A 16,634-nucleotide genomic window follows, 5' to 3' on the forward strand; every position below is an offset into this window, starting at 1 on the left:
GGGAGGGTCCGCCCCGCCCCCGGATCCATTCATTCCCCGGACGCCTGCGGGGAGCAGGCAGTCAGGTAGGGCGCTGATGAGGCAGGGGTCCTTTGCCCTCTGGAAGCTCGCAGCCTGGTGGGATCCATTATGTCGTTTAGCAGATATTGGTGGAGCATCTACCGGAGAGGGACATCATCACTCGATTGTCATCAGAGATGTGGGGACTCAACACTAATGAAGTGTCAAATTTACACATCTAGCATGATAAAATTCAGTTTGCTTTATCCTGATTTTCCAGACCCTTGTGCCTAACCTCTCTCCCTGCAGACCTCTCTCTTCTACCCTGTCTCTTCACTTCCACTGTATCAAACTCTTGGAAGTTCGTGAATTCAACAGATAGTTGCCTAGCACTTATTACAAGTTGGGTACCAGACAAACCAAAGAAAATACAAAGCAAATAAATTTGTATCTAACTGATGTGCTGAACTTCATTAACAGATAATTCAGTAAACAAAAATGTAGGCTCTTAAAACCTGAACCACACTGTGTAGGATCTCTGCCCTGCTACTTCAAAACTGTTCCCCACTCTGCTTGTGCCTGATTCCTCAATCTAAAGATGATGACAGTAGATTGCATTACATAGGATTTCTGTAAGGATTAAGTGAGTTAAAGGTTTAAAAAGCAGTTGGCATAGTGTCTGGTACACAAGCATCCAATAAGTGTTATGCACTGCAAATGATTGTAAATTGTGACAGATGTCACTATGACAACCATGTGTGATAATACGGAATGTGGAGCAGGGCCCATGTGAGGGAGCAGGGAAACTCCTTTAAGATTATTGCATTACTAAATTTTGAATGAATAGATTTCTGCCGTTGGGTTATTTAGGGAGGTGTGTGTGCGCAGCGCGCACATGTGTACAAAGGCCAGATGAGAATGTTGGGTATTCTGCTCTATCACTGCCTGCCTTAATCCCCTCAAGACAGGGTCTCTCACTGAAACCCAGAGCTTGCAGTTTTTCAAGTAGGCTGGCTAACCATCCTGCCTCTGTCTCCCTCCCCTCTGCCCAGCACTGGGGTACAAGTGAGCGCTACCACACCTGGATTTTTTCCATGGGTGCTGGATATGTGAACTCAGGTTCCCATGCTTATGCAGCAAACATTCCTAGCCAGTGAGCCATCTCCCCAGACCCAGATTATTCAGTTTTGACTTTTGAACCCCAGTACACTGTGTGCCCCAGTAAACACTCCTGCCCATAAGGCCCAGTGTTTACCTGCAGGCAGTTTAGAGAGCTCTTGTGGACCAAGGGCAGAAAGAGTAGTCTTTTCTCTCTCCGGGTATACAAGGACACGCCCTTTATCTCTTTAGTCCAGTCATTTCGCAGCATTTGCTGACAGCCCCGTCAGCTGATAAAGCGACAGCTGGAGTCCGAGGCCACTGTAGAAAGACAAGCTCCCTGTACTTGGGGAACATTTATTAGTGGCAGCCAGCCTTCACATTTTTCTCCAAATTTCAGTAAAAAACACACTCTCAAGATACACTTTTTTTTTTCTGCCAGAGACAATGCATTGGTAGGCTTCTAGGTGTTTGTGCATGTGTGCATGTGTTGTGTGTCACGTGCTCTGGGCTGGGACACACTGTGGGACAATTACAGTTCTGTCCAGGCTATACCTTGGAGATTTCCCCATACCCTACATGCTCTTGTTCCTTCCTGGAAGAAATGACATAAAATAGCAATATCTGTCTGATTATGCTTAGACGCTTTTGGTTTTCCACAGATACCCTGGATCACTATGGCGATCGTGGAGAATCAGTTCACATGTGTTCTGTCTCAGAAGCAGCAGTTGGACAGCAACATACTCTCCCCTTGTGAGCATTAACAGAGGGAAGTGTAAACATGTTTAACTACAGGTCCAAATTGAAGAAAGATATTTAAGTCATTATGGGGAGGCAAACAGTCCTCTGTTCACAGTTGTGCAAAGTCTCCAAGTAAATCAGAGAGAAGAGAAGAAGCCTTAGTGTGGTAAGTCCTAAGCAGGCTTACGAGTTTCTCATCTACGGACATGTTTCCAGATCTATCCTCACTCTCCTAAAGACAAACCTGAAAACCTTAAAACGGGTCAAACGATGGATGAGTCAGATGATGATTTCAAAGAACTCTGTGCCAGCTTTTTCCAAAGGGTGAAAAAAAATGCAACCAAAGAAGCGTCAGGAGAAAGGAAGAAGCGGAAGGCCTCCGTCAGCACTCAGAAACGAGGCAAGCCGAAAGAAACCCGTCACACTGCCACCAGGAGCAAAGCCCTTCAAGGCCCTTCAGAGAAGAAACCTCGAACAGACAGCCAGGCCTCTAGGACTAAAAAGCAAGGGGCACCCAAATCCCAAGCAGGAGACCCAGCTCTCCCTGTGAACGGAAAGGGAGGCGTCCTTGCTCCTAGCCCTCAGCTCGTGTTGTGTGAAAGAGCACGGAGCATTCAGACAGGTAACCAGCAGGCCCACTGCCGCCCACTGCCACCCACTGCCGCCCACTGCCACCCACTGCCACCCACTGCCGCCCACTGCCACCCACTGCCAGATTTGGTTCTGGAAATGTGTGCTTTTGTAAACCAGGCCTCAGAAAACTTGCTAGTAAAGACCTGGTAGCATACACCTCTAATCCCAGCACTCAGCAGGCAGGGGCTATGAGTGTGAGGCCAGCCTGGTCTACATATTGAGTTCTGGGACAGCCATGGCTATGTAGAGAGAGCCTATCTCAAACAAAAGGCCGGAGAGTAAATACTCTGTTTTTACAGATCATATAGTTTGTGTTGCAACTACAATTGGTCCTTCTTGTCTGTGGGGTTCCAAATCTGCAGGTTTATCCTCTGTCACATGACCGACATTTGAGAAAAGAAATAGTCTATGCTTAAATGTCCTGACTTTTATCTTGTTTTTATTCCCTAACAACTATTTATACAGCTGTGTATTGGGTATTATATTAATCTATAGCTGAATTAAAGCACACTGGATGTACACAGGTTAAATGCAGATAGTATATTTTGTAAAAGGGACTAGAAATTTGTAGGGACTTCTAGACTTATCTCCCCTAGATACAGAGGTCACCTGTTCATAATCATGCTGTAGTGAAAAAGCAGATGTAGATGATAGGAAGTGAATGGGTGTAGCCTTGTGCCAGTAAAAGTTTACAAAAACATGGATAGCCCTCGGACCATAATTTGCTCAATCCAATGTCTGTGTCCCTTGGTGAATTTTCTATGAGTATGTTTAAGAGCTCTGTGCTCAGGGCTGGAGAAATGGCTCAGTGGTTAAGAGCACTGGTTGTTGTTCTTCCAGAGGACTCAGGTTCAATTCCCAGCACCCACATGACAGCTCACAACTATCTGCACATAAAAGTAAATAAATGGTTATTATTTTTTTAAAAAGCTCCATGCTCTGTTTTTCATAAATGTTTATGTGGTTGACAGTAGTCATGTCAGCATAAAAATAATGGTGCTGTTAGTATTTTTGTGAATTAATTCTAAGGTAGGTAAGTTGGAATGGGCCAGCCAATTTGGTTAGGCAGAGGAGGCTTTCAGAGGGTGCATTACAGGTTCAAGTTCCCTGCCCTGTTGTCCTTGGCATCCTCTGCTGTATGAGGATGACATACCCTCTTCACACAGAACTGAAAACCAGCCTTGCACCTATGATGTATGATGCGTTTTCTGATTTCCTCACCTTCTCTTCTTTATCCTAAAGACAGTTTTTTCTAGTGCGGGTGCCGAGTCTTTCAGCAGTGGTGGCAAAGCCTGAGCCCCTGGAAACCACTGAAGGAATGCGCAGTGCTGCCCAGGCATTCTGGGCATTCATGCTCCCTTTGTGCAGCTGGTGAAAGCTCCATGTGCTTTGCACGTGCATATGTGTGAAATAGGTTTGTAGCTTCAGGGTTTCCTCAGTCTCTATGGAAGGCCATAGATGAATCTCAAGTTAAAGAATCAGTCTAGAAAGAGAGAAGCACTTGTCATTGGTATTTCTTTAATAAGAGCTTTATTGAGATATTACTCATATTACATAATTTTACTCTTAAAGTGTACAGTTTAGTGTTTTTAGTACATTTAGAGTTGTGCAACCACCACCACTACTATCTAACTTGAGAGCATTTTCGTCACCCCCCAAGTGAACCACAAGCCATTGATGAACCCAGGACCTTCCTGCCATTGATACATGTCTCTTCGCCATAGCGAGTGAACAGACAGGTCCTGTTCATACAGGTCAGGTCAAACCGGAACTGACTGGAAAGGACATTTTGGAAATTTGAGTCAAACCTGTAGAACAAACGCTGTGAATATTTTCCTCCTTGCCAGAGAGTGCTCCCAGTGGCGGCTCCCAGCCCCTCCCATCCCGTCTCACTACGACTGGTGTGCCAAGCCTCTCCCAACCCAGAGCCTCGGAGCTGGTTCTCCAGCGGATGAAGCAGTTCAAGAGAGCAGACCCTGAGCGCTTGAGACATGCTTCAGAAGAGTCTTCCCTAAAGACCACACTGGAAGAAAATGCCCCAAGCAGCCCTCGAGAGGAGATGGTGGTAGAAAACGGTATGGTGAGCATGTTCTGCTTTCTAAGACAAAGCAGTGTATAAGAAAGGGAAACAAGAAACCTTGTTTGCTTCATTTCTGTATACAGTTTCTTTGTCTGATGTTTATCTCAACCTCATTGGAGCTAGCCAAAGGATGGAATGCCCCTATAACATTTATTTTATTATTTTTAATTATGCATATGTATGTGTCTGTGTGGGGCTATGTACATGGAAATGCAGATGCCTGTGGAGGCCCGAAGTGTAGGTGGAGTTTTCCTATGCCAGCAGCTACACCTAAATAACCACTCAGAAATTTAATATTAATTATAAATGCTTGGCCAATAGCACAGGCTTGTTACTAGCTAACTCTTACATTTAAATTAACTCATACTTCTTATCTATGCTTTGCCACGTGGCTTGGCGCCTTTTCTCGGTATGGCATGCCTCTGCGTCTGCTGGCGGCTCCCCAGCTCTGCCCTTCTTTGTCCCAGCATTCTCAGTTTGGCTCTCCTGCCTGACTTTATCCTGTTCAGCTGTTGGCCAGTCAGCTTCTTTATTAAACCAGTCTGAGTGATAAATCTTCACAGTGTACAAAAGGATTGTTGTACAGCACAGAAGAGTATGTTGGGTCCCCCAGCGCTAGAGTTGAAGGCAGTTGTGAGCTATCTGACATGGGACCCGGTCACCAGACTCCGGTCCTCTGCAAGAGCACTATACTGGTTCCTGCTGAACTGTCTCTCTAGCTCCCAGTTTCTTACTGGGCTTCTCACATGGTCTTGTTTCCTCTTTCCTCCCTCCCTTCTCATTCCCCTCCCCACTTTTTACTGTGAAATTATTTTTTTATAGAAAGTTTTTTTGTTTGTTTTTTAAAACCACAGTAGGGGCTGAGAAAATGGCTCAGTGTGTAAAGTATTTTCTGTGTAAGCACAAGGACTTGAATTCAAATCCCCAGCATCTACAGCTGGGCGTGGTGGTGCACACAGTAATCCTAACACTGGAGAGACAGACAGGATGATCCCTGGAAAGGTCGAAAGCAATGGAAGAAGACACCTGACATTGGCTCTGGCCTCCACACATGTGTGCAGCACACACACACACACACACACACACACACACACACACACACACCAAAAATCAAAACAAAATAACAAAAAACCTACAAGAAATCTTCTTGTATGCCAGTATTCAACCTTCCTAAGGCTGCAACCCTTTAATGCAGTTCCTCATGTTGCGGTGACCATCAACCATAAAATTATTTTGTTGCTATTTCATAACTAATTTTGCTACTGGTACAAATCCTAATGTAAATATCTGATGTGCATCTCCAAAGGGGTCATGAAACACAGGTTGAGAACTGCAGCTTATGCACTCTACCTAGATCTAACAGTTGTAACATTTAGCCACACACATACTTTTTGGCATGTAGTTTTTCACTCTTTTTTTTTTTTTTTTTGGTTTCTCGAGTAGCTCTGGCTGTCCTGGAACTTACTCTGTAGACCAGGCTGGCCTTGAACTCGGAGAGCTCTGCCTGCCTCTGCCTCCTGAGTGCTGGGATTAAATGAGTATGCCACCACCACCCAGCTTGTTTTTCACATTTTAATTAGCTTTGTTCATGATTCTGGAATTGGGCAGCAGACTAGACCCAAAATAGTTCCAAATGCTCCTGCCTTATGTATTTTGTGTCTCTACATGTATCAATGATGTCAGTGATGGTGTGACCCTTAGATTTTCTCACATAGGCGCAACTCCATCATTTTATCTAACTTCATAGCAGTTCCCCAGTTGTCCAAGCTATCTCTTGTAGCTTGCTTTTTCCTGAACAAAGTTGACGTGTTGCATATTGCTTTAGCTCCAACAGTTTTTTTGGGGTAGGATTCAAACAAGATTTTTCTGTGTAGCTCTAGAATTCACTGTGTAAACCAACTTAACTCAGGGTCAATCTGTAGTTGGAGTTTTCCTGTGTCTACCCAGCTCCTGCAGCCACTCAGACCCAAGAAAACACACAGAGACTTATATTACTTATGAACTGTATGGCTGTGGCAGACTTCTTGCTATCTAGTTCTTATATTTTAAATTAACCCATTTCTATTAATCTATATCTTGCCATGTGGCTTCTGGCTTACATCTTGCTTCTCATGGCGGCGGCTGGCAGCATCTGCTGACTCAACCTTCCTCCTCCCAGAATTCTCCTCTCTGCTTATCCCGCCTATACTATACTTTCTGCCTGGCTACTGGCTAATCAGCATTTTATTTATCAGTCAATCAGAGCAACACATTCACAGCATACAGAAAGACATCCCCAGCGCTTCCCCTTTTCTTTTTTTCAAAAAGAAAAGTTTTAACTTTAACATAGTAAAATTACCTATAACAAAATAATTATCAAGCAAGAATTATAGTTATTATATCTAGTCTATTTGTGTTTGGCAAAATTAAAGAAAATATCCTATCTATCTTACATTTGTGAGTCTAAGTTTTCATATCTAACTTATCTTTTATCATAACTAAGGAAATTATAACTACCTAGTCTTCAACTACATCAAAGACCTCAGAAGGATATAATATTACCTGAGAAATGGGAGAAGGACGCAAGCAACTTTTGGGAGTCTTGCGAAAGTAGACAGAGACAGCTGGCAGCCTGGACAGTCATCTAATGTTCCTTTGTAAAGTTGGGGCATCTGTCTTCAGCCCACAGGCCTAGAGTCTCTCAGTCACTTCTCTCTGTGTCCTGCAGAATGTCTGGCAGTTTCCTCTGTGAAGTAGGAATCTGAAGGACCGTTTGCCAAGCAAAGTTCAGTGATCACCTTCCTATGGGTCCTGCATGTTCAGTTGATCAAGCAGTCCAGGCAAGAACAGTTTCTTGCTCAAATGGCTATTTTTGCCAAGAAGAAGATAAACTCCATATAGAGTGTCTTCAATGCCCATCTTCCTTTTCTCTGAAGTAAATCAGTGCTGCCAGGAGCAGACATGTCTCACTGTCCAGAAAGTCTAAAATTTTAAAACATTTTAAATTCCATATTCTGTAGGTCTTTGAAGTGTTTGAAGACTACCTATCTAAAATATATCTATGTATTAGAAAATGACTATAAATTTGACTATCATAGAAGACTAATTGTTAATCTGTATTTAATTATCCATTAAAATTTAAATGAATTACATAAACATAATACCTTAAACAAGAGTAGAAATATATATATTATAACAAAATTAACTTTATATTTGTATCAATAAACTAAAATCCATAGCAATGTAAAACATTTCTAAACAAGTTGTTGCTCTTTAAAAGTAGGTTCATTAATCTACCCTTTCATCCTATCCTACCTATACTATCTCCTTTTCTTCTTTAGAAAGAGATCGTATTTATAATCAACCTGTTTTAAATAAGAATATTGGTTTTCCTCTGTCCCACATCAGAGGGCTCTTTTGATATTGAACAGAAGAATCTCTCAACTTTTTCTTTTAGCAATATGATTGGGTTTAGAGAAGGAGTGAGCCAATTCCTTTTCCAAAGCCAGCTTGGTGTATTTGGGAATTTGGGCATAGCTTCTCATACTACTTCCTGCTGGATGAGGGCACTGTATTCTTATGGGGACATAAAGAAAATTTTAGGATTATGGAGTAGTCCGTGAGGCTGTATTGTCTTAGCCAAGTTGCCTTGAAACCGTTCTGGATGTTGGATCATCTAGGTCATGGTGTCATTCGGAGACCTTTCAGGGGATCTTGGCTGGACAAACCTGATGTATCTTTTTTTTTTTTTTTTTTTTTTTGGTTTTTCAAGACAGGGTTTCTCTGTGTAGCTTTGAGCCTTTCCTGGATCTCGCTCTGTAGACCAGGCTGGTCTCGAACTCACAAAGATCCGCCTGCCTCTACCTCCTGAGTGCTGGGATTAAAGGTGTGCGCCATCACTGCCCGGCATACCTGATGTATCTTAATCTGGAACAAATCCATAGCCTCTTGCTTTCTGTGGAAACAAAAGCAGAGCCTCCTTTCCAAAGCAACATATCAAAACTATTTCTTTATATAACTGCATATATTACTTTTTTTTCTCTTTCAAGCCTATGTACATTTTTACACACATTGTAAATCATTTAGAGGTTTATCCCATCTGAATCTGTCTTATTGTGAATCTATTGCTTTAAACTGTAGCATTCTCTACCCACTTCAGCTTTCCAACATGGTGGTGGTACATTTACCGCCAGCACTGAATCTGGAAGCCATGTGTACCATAAACTCTCAGAAGCAGTGAGTCTATCTTCTATCAAGCAGTGTGTAGCCCATTTTTTTTTTTTTTTTTTTTGGTTTTTTCGAGACAGGGTTTCTCTGTGTAGCTTTGCGCCTTTCCTGGAGCTCACTTGGTAGCCCAGGCTGGCCTCGAACTCACAGAAATCCGCCTGGCTCTGCCTCCCGAGTGCTGGGATTAAAGGCGTGCGCCACCACGCCCGGCTCCATTTTTTTTTTTTAATGTCTGTACTAGCAAAGGCTAAAGCGACCACAAAGTGTAATGTGTGGCTTGCAGATGTGTAGGGTGTTTACCCACCACCCCCACAGTTCCCCAGAGTTTTCTTGAGTGCAATCAGCAGGAAATAAGATAGAAGGATTTATTGTGGAGAATATTGCAGAGATAAACAGAAAATAAAGGATAGCCTCGAGAGGGCCTGGAACCTATCCCAACGGGCCCCGACTGTCTCTGGTTCAGGGTTTTTATAGAGACACCAAGGGGTGGAGCAAAAGACCTCCTCCCCCAGCACAGCCAAGTGCAGGCCATCTCAGACACCTGCACTCAGGCCCGTAGTCCTGATCATCCTCTATTCAGACCTGCTGGGTAAAGCCATGAGGAACCCGAGAACGGGCTCCCACACAGATGCCTCATTTCCGCCATACTGTAGGTCAAGCCCGCACACCACAAACCTGCCATAGAGTAGCTCAAGCCTGCAGGCTGTGGCTAACTTGAGAGAGACAACTAGGAAGCTGTTTTTAGCTCCATTTTAGAATCTTCTTTCTCAGGTTTTAGGTGGAAACTCTTGCCCCACGTTGGGCACCATTTGTAGTTGGAGTTTTCCTGTGTCCACCCAGCTCCTGCAGCCACTCAGACCCAAGTAAAATACTTACGTGACTTATAAACTGTATGGCCGTGGCAGGCTTCTTGCTAACTAGTTCTTATATCTTAAATTAACCCATTTCTATAAATCTATACCTTGCCATGTGGCTTGTGACTTACCAGTATCCTTACACCTTGTTTCTCATGGCAGTGGTGGCTGGCAGCATCTCCTGACTCAGCCTTCCTCCTCCCAGAAGTCTCCTCTCTGCTTATCCCGCTTATACTTCCTGCCTGGCTACTGGCCAATCAGTGTTTTATTTATCAATCAATCAGAGCAACAGTCACAGCACACAGAACGACACCCCAGCATTAGTCCTAATGCTGCTAACCCATCCCTGATACTAGTATTATAGGCTTGAATGTCTTACCCAGCTCTGAATAAAATCTCTTTAGTTCAGATTGTAGAATAGTTCTCAAGGTTTTTTGTACATTAACTTTTGAAAAGTGCAGAGCAGTTAATGGGCTCATAATTTGCCACATTTTGGATTTGCTTGGTTATTTGTTTATGGCATCCTTTCATCTCTTCTCCGTAGCCAGAAGCTCTTCTGTGTCCTTCCCACCAGTTCACAATCCTGTGGCCACTTGTAAATAATCACTCAGAAGCTTAATATTAATTATAAACTGTTTGGTCTATGGCTTGGGCTTCTTGCTAGCTAGCTATTACATCTTAAATTAACCCATATCTGTTAATCTATGTGCTGCCACGTGGCCATGGTGTTATCAGTCTGCTGGCGTCTTGTTGCTCTTTGGGCAGCGGGCTGGCATCTCTCTCACTCCACTTCTTCATCTCTGTCTTCAGTTTGAATGTACCACCTAACCTTATTCTGCATCACCACTGGCCACACAGCTCTATTTATCAACCAGTGAGAGCAACACATATTCACACCATGCAGAAAGACATCCCACAGCACTTCTCCTTCCCCTTGTATTATAGGGCACTGTAAGTGAATCGGAGGTCTGGCCAGCTCTGGGTTAAACAGCTTGGCATCCACTCTTGAAAGGGGCTGTGATTTTGAGTTCCTGTTGGCTCGTAATGTCAGGTGATCCTGTAAGCAGCATTGATCTTCATCACTGGTGAATGTGTACAGAAGGAAAAGAAGGGGTTCTATCAAGGGATAGAGTGCTTGCCACACAAGCACAGGGACCGGAGTTGGATCTTCAGCACCCACATGAAAGCTGAGACGTATGAGGCCCACCTGTAATCCAGGGCTGGGGAGACCGACACAGGAGATCCCTGGGGCTAACTCGCTAGCTGGATTAGCTGAAACCCTGCCCCCAGTAAACTAAGTGAACAGTGATCAAGGAAGACACCCAGTATCAACCTGTGCCTCCCCACATACATACATGTGCACATGCATGTGTGCTCATTCTTTATTTATTTATTTTACAATACTATTCAGTTCTACATAATAGCCACAGATTCCCTTGTTCTCTCCCTTCCTGCCCCACTCCCCTTCCCCCCAGCATACCCCCCATTCCCACCTCCTCCAGATCGAGGTCTCCCCCGAGGACTGAGATCGACCTGGTAGACTCGGTCCAGGCAGGTCCAGTCCCCTCCTCCCAGATTGAACCAAGCGTCCCTGTATAAGTCCCAGGTTTCAAACAGCTAACTCATGCAACGAGCCCAGGACCTGGTACCACTGCCTAGTTGCCTCCCAAACAGATCAAGCCAATCGACTGTCTCACCCATTCAGAGGGCCTGATCCAGTTGGGGGCAACATGTGTGCTCATTCTAAAGTAAAGGATTAGGAAGAAACACTAATGGGGGATCCACAGCTAATTAACAATGGGATCTCTGGGTCCCGTATTTGCTGTCTTCACTTTGAGAGCCCTAAGGATTCTCAGGCACAATGATTGGATGTCTCGTTGAGTCATCTGTCCTTATGATATGTGGTGGCAGGAAGTAATACACACCATCTCTGTTTAGGAAAAAGAGGAGCTGGGGCTGGGCTGTAGCTCAGTGGTTTCTCATATGTGGACCCTGGGGTTTGATCTCTAATATCACAAAAGAAATAATGCACCGAAATGAAGATGTGCTGGGTTTGAGCTTGTGACAAGAGTGGCATAATGAAGTAATATTCAAGGGCTTGAGAGTTGTGAAGTTCCCAGGGCACCTTCTTTGTGAGTCCAGGGGTCTGTTCAGAAATATCACAGGCCACCTTTTGAACTGTCTCAAGACCAGAATCACTCCATCCTTTGGTCAGCTGCTACTAGGAGACTTGACCGTCAAAGGTGGTTCACACTGCCCTGATTCTTTTTTTTTTTTTTTTTCCTTTTATTTTATTTTACAATACCATTCAGTTCTACATATCAGCCACGGGTTCCCCTGTTCTCCCCCCCTCCCACGCCCTCCCCCGAGGACTGCGATCAACCTGGTAGACTCAGTCCAGGCAGGTCCAGGCCCTTCCTCCCAGACTGAGCCAAGCGTCCCTGCATAAGCTCCAGGTTTCAAACAGCCAACTCATGCAATGAGCACAGGACTCGGTCCCACTGCCTAGTTGCCTCCCAAACTGATCAAGCCAATCAAATGTCTCACCTATTCAGAAAGCCTGATCCAGCTGGGGGCCCGTCAGCCTTTGGTTCATAGTTCATGTGTTTCCATTCATTTGGCTATTTTTTTTCAATAATTGAGTAAAACCGAAATTTATTATAAGCCACAGTTGTCCTAGGGACCTCCATACTATATATATAGCCTCCATGGTTCTATGGGTTGTGGTCTGATTGTTCTTTATTTTATATCTAGAATCCACCTATGAGTGAGTACATACCATGACTGTCTTTCTGGGTTTGGGTTTCCTCACTCAGGATGATTTTTTCTAGTTCCATCCATTTGCCACACTGCCCTGATTCTTTTACACTTAGTAAGGGGTCGTCGGCATTAGACATGCAGAGTCCCAAGCTGGAATCGGCACAGCAAAGCCTGCATTTTGACACGCTTCAGGTAACCTGTATGACAGTAACGGATGGAAAGAGCCGTTCCAAGAGTGCCCTGCCCAGTGCCCACACTCTCCCGGGCGGTGCCCCTGTAAATGGGCTTGCAGAGTGGTGCTGGGTTTTAGTTTCTTTGTGCTTTGCCTAGTGCCCATGATCCTCTACTGTAGACAAGATAGCAGGGTAAGAGGTCATGGAGCCTGTCTGTTGTCATGGCCCTGGGTGCTTCTCCACAGAGTATAAGCCCAGGCTCCCTGCCGCAGACAGCGATGCTGCTGTGGCCCTGGCCTTGGAGCAGGAGTTCAGAAGGGAAGAAGCGTCTTCACATCATGACAGCTTGGAGGAGAAGGGGCTGTTCTTCTGCCAAATGTGTCAGAAAAACCTCTCAGCAATGAATGTGACCCGGAGGGAGCAGCATGTGAACAGGTAGGAGCAGCAAGGGCGTCCCTTGCTGTGTGCCAGTGACCAAATTCCAGGTCACCTCCAGTGGGAATGTTGATGCCTTACATGAGGACAGCACCTCAGTGTCACTAGTGTACCCCTCTTTCTAGAAGCCTCAGGATGTTCCGTCCACTTGAAGGGCACAAGGCTTGGCTTTCATGCGCCTGCCCCCACCCTCGGTTCTGGATTACTTCCACCTCCTCCATAGGGAACATCCTTCCCCTTGCAGGTCACTGTGTGCTGTCCCCTTCCTCAGTCTCCTGACAACTGCTTCCTGGGCACTCACGTGGGATCACACAGTACTTGTCCTTTTGTGTCCACCCTCCACTTAACCGTGTTTTCAGAGCTCATCTCTGTGCTGTGTGTCAGTGTGTCATGTCCCAACAGCATCTTTTTAGTGGGGTAGAACACATATTTACTCTTTCATCCACTGCCAGACACGTGGGTTTCCACCCTGTGGATTTCACAGTCGAGCTGCTGTCTGTGAACATGTGTTTCATGGCTGTGTTTGAATTCATGTTTTCATTTCCTCGGGGCTTATACTCGGGACTGAAATTGCTGGATTGTAAGGTAGTCTGTGTTGACCGCCCTCCATTTCTTTAGACACCTTTGCTAACACATACCTAAAGTTAGTGTCTGAGGCTGACTGCCAGGAGACATGCAGGTGTGAGGGGATCGGCTTTTGGGGAATGTTTACATGTCGATGTAGAGCAAGCATTTGCTATAGTCCATGTTACTTGACAGGGTTGTTCTGTATTTACTGACTTTCTGCAGGTGTCTTGATGAGGCAGAAAAGGCACTGAGGCCTGCTGCACCTCAGATCCCTGACTGCCCAATATGTGGTAAACCGTTCCTCACCTCCAAGAGCCGAATCAGTCATCTGAAGCAGTGCGCAGTGAAGATGGAAGTGTGTCCCCAGCTCCTGCTCCAGGCTGTGAGGCTACAGACAGCTCAGCCCGAGGTGGGCAGCGGCCCTCTGGTACCCAGGTAAGACAGATGAAGAAACCAAATAATGGGATTTTCACTCCAGTTAGGCTTTCACTGAAAAGCTTTTTATAGTGTTGAAGAGAACTAGCTCTCTCGTGGATTCTGGCATGAGACATTTAAGGACACTGGACACGGTCGAGAAAGGATTAAGGAGCACAAGGATTTTGCATGCATATGGGGCCACCCATGCTGAGAATTGCCACTGCTTCCTTGAGGGCCTTCCTTCGATGTTGCGAGTCCCATATCCTGCAGTGACCGACCGCTCTAGAGCATCTCAGAATTTTGGTATTTGCTTCACTTCCCTGTCTTGCTTGTGCAGCAGGTTTCTTTCTTTCTTTCTCTTTTGTGCCTTGAGTTTATTTTGTTTTGTCTTGTTTTCTCAATTGCAATAGATAACCTCTGATTCCAGTGCTATGATTCCATATGCTTTGCTTATATTTAAATGTCAGAAAGACAGGAACACTGGCGTCTTTACAAACAAACAGAATGAGTTGTTGGACAATATTTCGGCATATAACCACTCAGATATTTAACAGTAAAGTACGGCATCCTCAGGGGACTGATGTGCAGAAGAAGAAATTAAGACACTTGGCTTAATATGCTCAGCCACAACCAGCAACAGATGTTGGTTAATGGAGAGGGCCAGAGGTGGGGGTTGGAGCAGAGCTAGCAAAGGGCATAAGTGAAAGCTCTGGGAAGAGAGCTTCTCACTGAAACACCGAAGAGTTCCATTTCTCTGATCGAGTATGGAGGGATAGCATGCAGATTGGCCATACATGCCAACCAGTGCGGCAGGTTTCTATCTTAGTGCAGCTTCATTTTCATACGATTAAATGTCAAATTATTCAGCCCGGTTCAAAAAGTTGACTAGGCAGAACTGTAAGACTGTATACTACTCCGTGAGAATCCCACACCATGTTTTTTGTTCATATTCACCCCCACTCTTTCCCCTAACTAAGAATGTATTTTTTAATTGCATGAAGGAATGCTTATATATTAAAATAGGAGGCTCCCCTAACAGCCGGGAAGCAGTCCTCAACATGCAGACGCCAGGCATGCAAGCAAGAGTGTCAGCTCTGTTCCCTGTCCCTGAGCTGAGTACATCCAGATTGACCCCAGCTTCACAGGGAATGGAGGTAGCGTGGGCACCAGGCTTCTGTGGGAAGCTGTTTATCCTAGTCACTGCCTTGCACATGAGTTATCAGTTGCTGGGCTGGGCCACAGCTGAGATCACAGCGGGCAGAGGAGGTTCTCCAAGCCAGGGAGTCTACCTACATTCAGTATATCCATACTAGCATTGTAGGGCAGGAAGCCTTGAGACCTTAAACATTTAATCTATTGCTTGTCTCACAGACCAAACATGTATACTTTTAAAATGCCTCCAAATAGTGAAACTACATGTACATGGGTCCTTCTAGAAGACTGGTGAGTAGAAGGTTAAGGGAATTGAACATCCTCAAGGAACTTTGGACCTCCCCTAAGGGCGCTTTGAATGTTCCTCTGCTGAGACCAAGCCGAGGTATTTGGACTTTGGAATATTCAGCATTTCATGCTAGAGCACCATGCTGGTCTGAGTGTCTTCTTGCCCTCCACACTCCTTACATGCTTCCTCCGAGCCCAAGCCTGCCTGTGGCATTGGGTGCAGCATCAGCGCTGTTCTTCATGCCTACTTCCGGCTGCTGGCTGGCACGCCTCTCTCTTGCCTATGGTTGGCTGAGTTTGGGATTGTTTACATCTTCCAAGGCCACACCTAAGAGTCTCCGACTTTCCCTGGGTAGGGAGAGCATGAGCTTTGGCAGGAGCCTGAGTTGTGACAGAGGCTGCAGGGCAGGCTCAGAGTTGCTCCCTGCTCCTCCTAGCCCAGCTGCTGAGGGTTTCCTTTCCAGCCAGAGAGGCCTGCGCGCAAGCCTTGTGGAAGGCAGAGCCGCCAGCTCTCAGGACAGCTGCTTGGCGGCAGCAGAGTCTGGGGGCCTTGTCTTTGGGGCCTTGGATAGAGGTGCTGCTGTAGTTCTGAAGGAGGGGAAGGATCTGTGGGGCCAGGACTGCCTTGGGGCCATCTGAAGTTTCAATGGGCAGAACTTGTTGGCTACAGAGAGCCTACTTGGAGCTATAGACTACAAGGGTTTAGCCACATCTGATGGCCAAGAAAGAACCCAGGCCCCCCGTGCATGGACTGTGCTGACTCTCTGGGTTTGGATGAATGAGCTCACAAGGGATAGAATGGACAGTGAAAGCCCAGGTGACTGTTGGCTCACTGCAGTGGGGCAGACGCGTCCATCTCTTCTGTTTCCTGTAAGACAGAAGAGGCCCAGAATCAGAGGCACTTGCTGACCTTTCTCTGTGGCTATCTTTTAACTTCAGCAACCATGTTGGAGGTTTGAAACGGAAAGGAGCCACCAAGAAGGAGCCACAGAAGAGGTGGAAGGTCAATAAGCCCGAGGCTCCATCTGAAGATCTGCTGGTGGCCATGGCTCTGTCTCGCTCTGAGATGGAGCAGTGTCCACCGGTGCCCCTGCTCAGACTGGAAAATGCTTTTTCTGAGAAGATAAGGCTAGGATCAGGTACATGTGGCTGGAGCAGAGGCCGGGGAGAGCTTGGTGCCCGGCTGCTGGTTGACGGTTGTGCAGCTGCTGGGATGAGCGGTCGGAGCAC

The 16,634-nt window shown here is 45.7% G+C and overlaps 1 protein-coding gene across 1 annotated transcript in view; it reads left to right on the forward strand.

Annotated features, from left to right (window-relative positions):
• The first annotated feature begins 1,775 nt into the window (after positions 1-1,775).
• Slx4 (SLX4 structure-specific endonuclease subunit) overlaps positions 1,776-16,634 on the forward strand; it is a 28,112-nt gene continuing 13,253 nt past the window's right edge. The window contains exons 1-6 of the mRNA XM_028894877.1: positions 1,776-1,851; positions 2,021-2,461; positions 4,320-4,547; positions 12,791-12,980; positions 13,770-13,982; positions 16,344-16,543. Coding sequence (XP_028750710.1) covers positions 1,776-1,851; positions 2,021-2,461; positions 4,320-4,547; positions 12,791-12,980; positions 13,770-13,982; positions 16,344-16,543 — 1,348 coding nt within the window. The remainder of the gene's footprint in view (positions 1,852-2,020; positions 2,462-4,319; positions 4,548-12,790; positions 12,981-13,769; positions 13,983-16,343; positions 16,544-16,634) is intronic.

This window comes from Peromyscus leucopus, chromosome 8b, assembly GCF_004664715.2.
Source record: "Peromyscus leucopus breed LL Stock chromosome 8b, UCI_PerLeu_2.1, whole genome shotgun sequence".
Taxonomy (NCBI): domain Eukaryota; kingdom Metazoa; phylum Chordata; class Mammalia; order Rodentia; family Cricetidae; genus Peromyscus; species Peromyscus leucopus.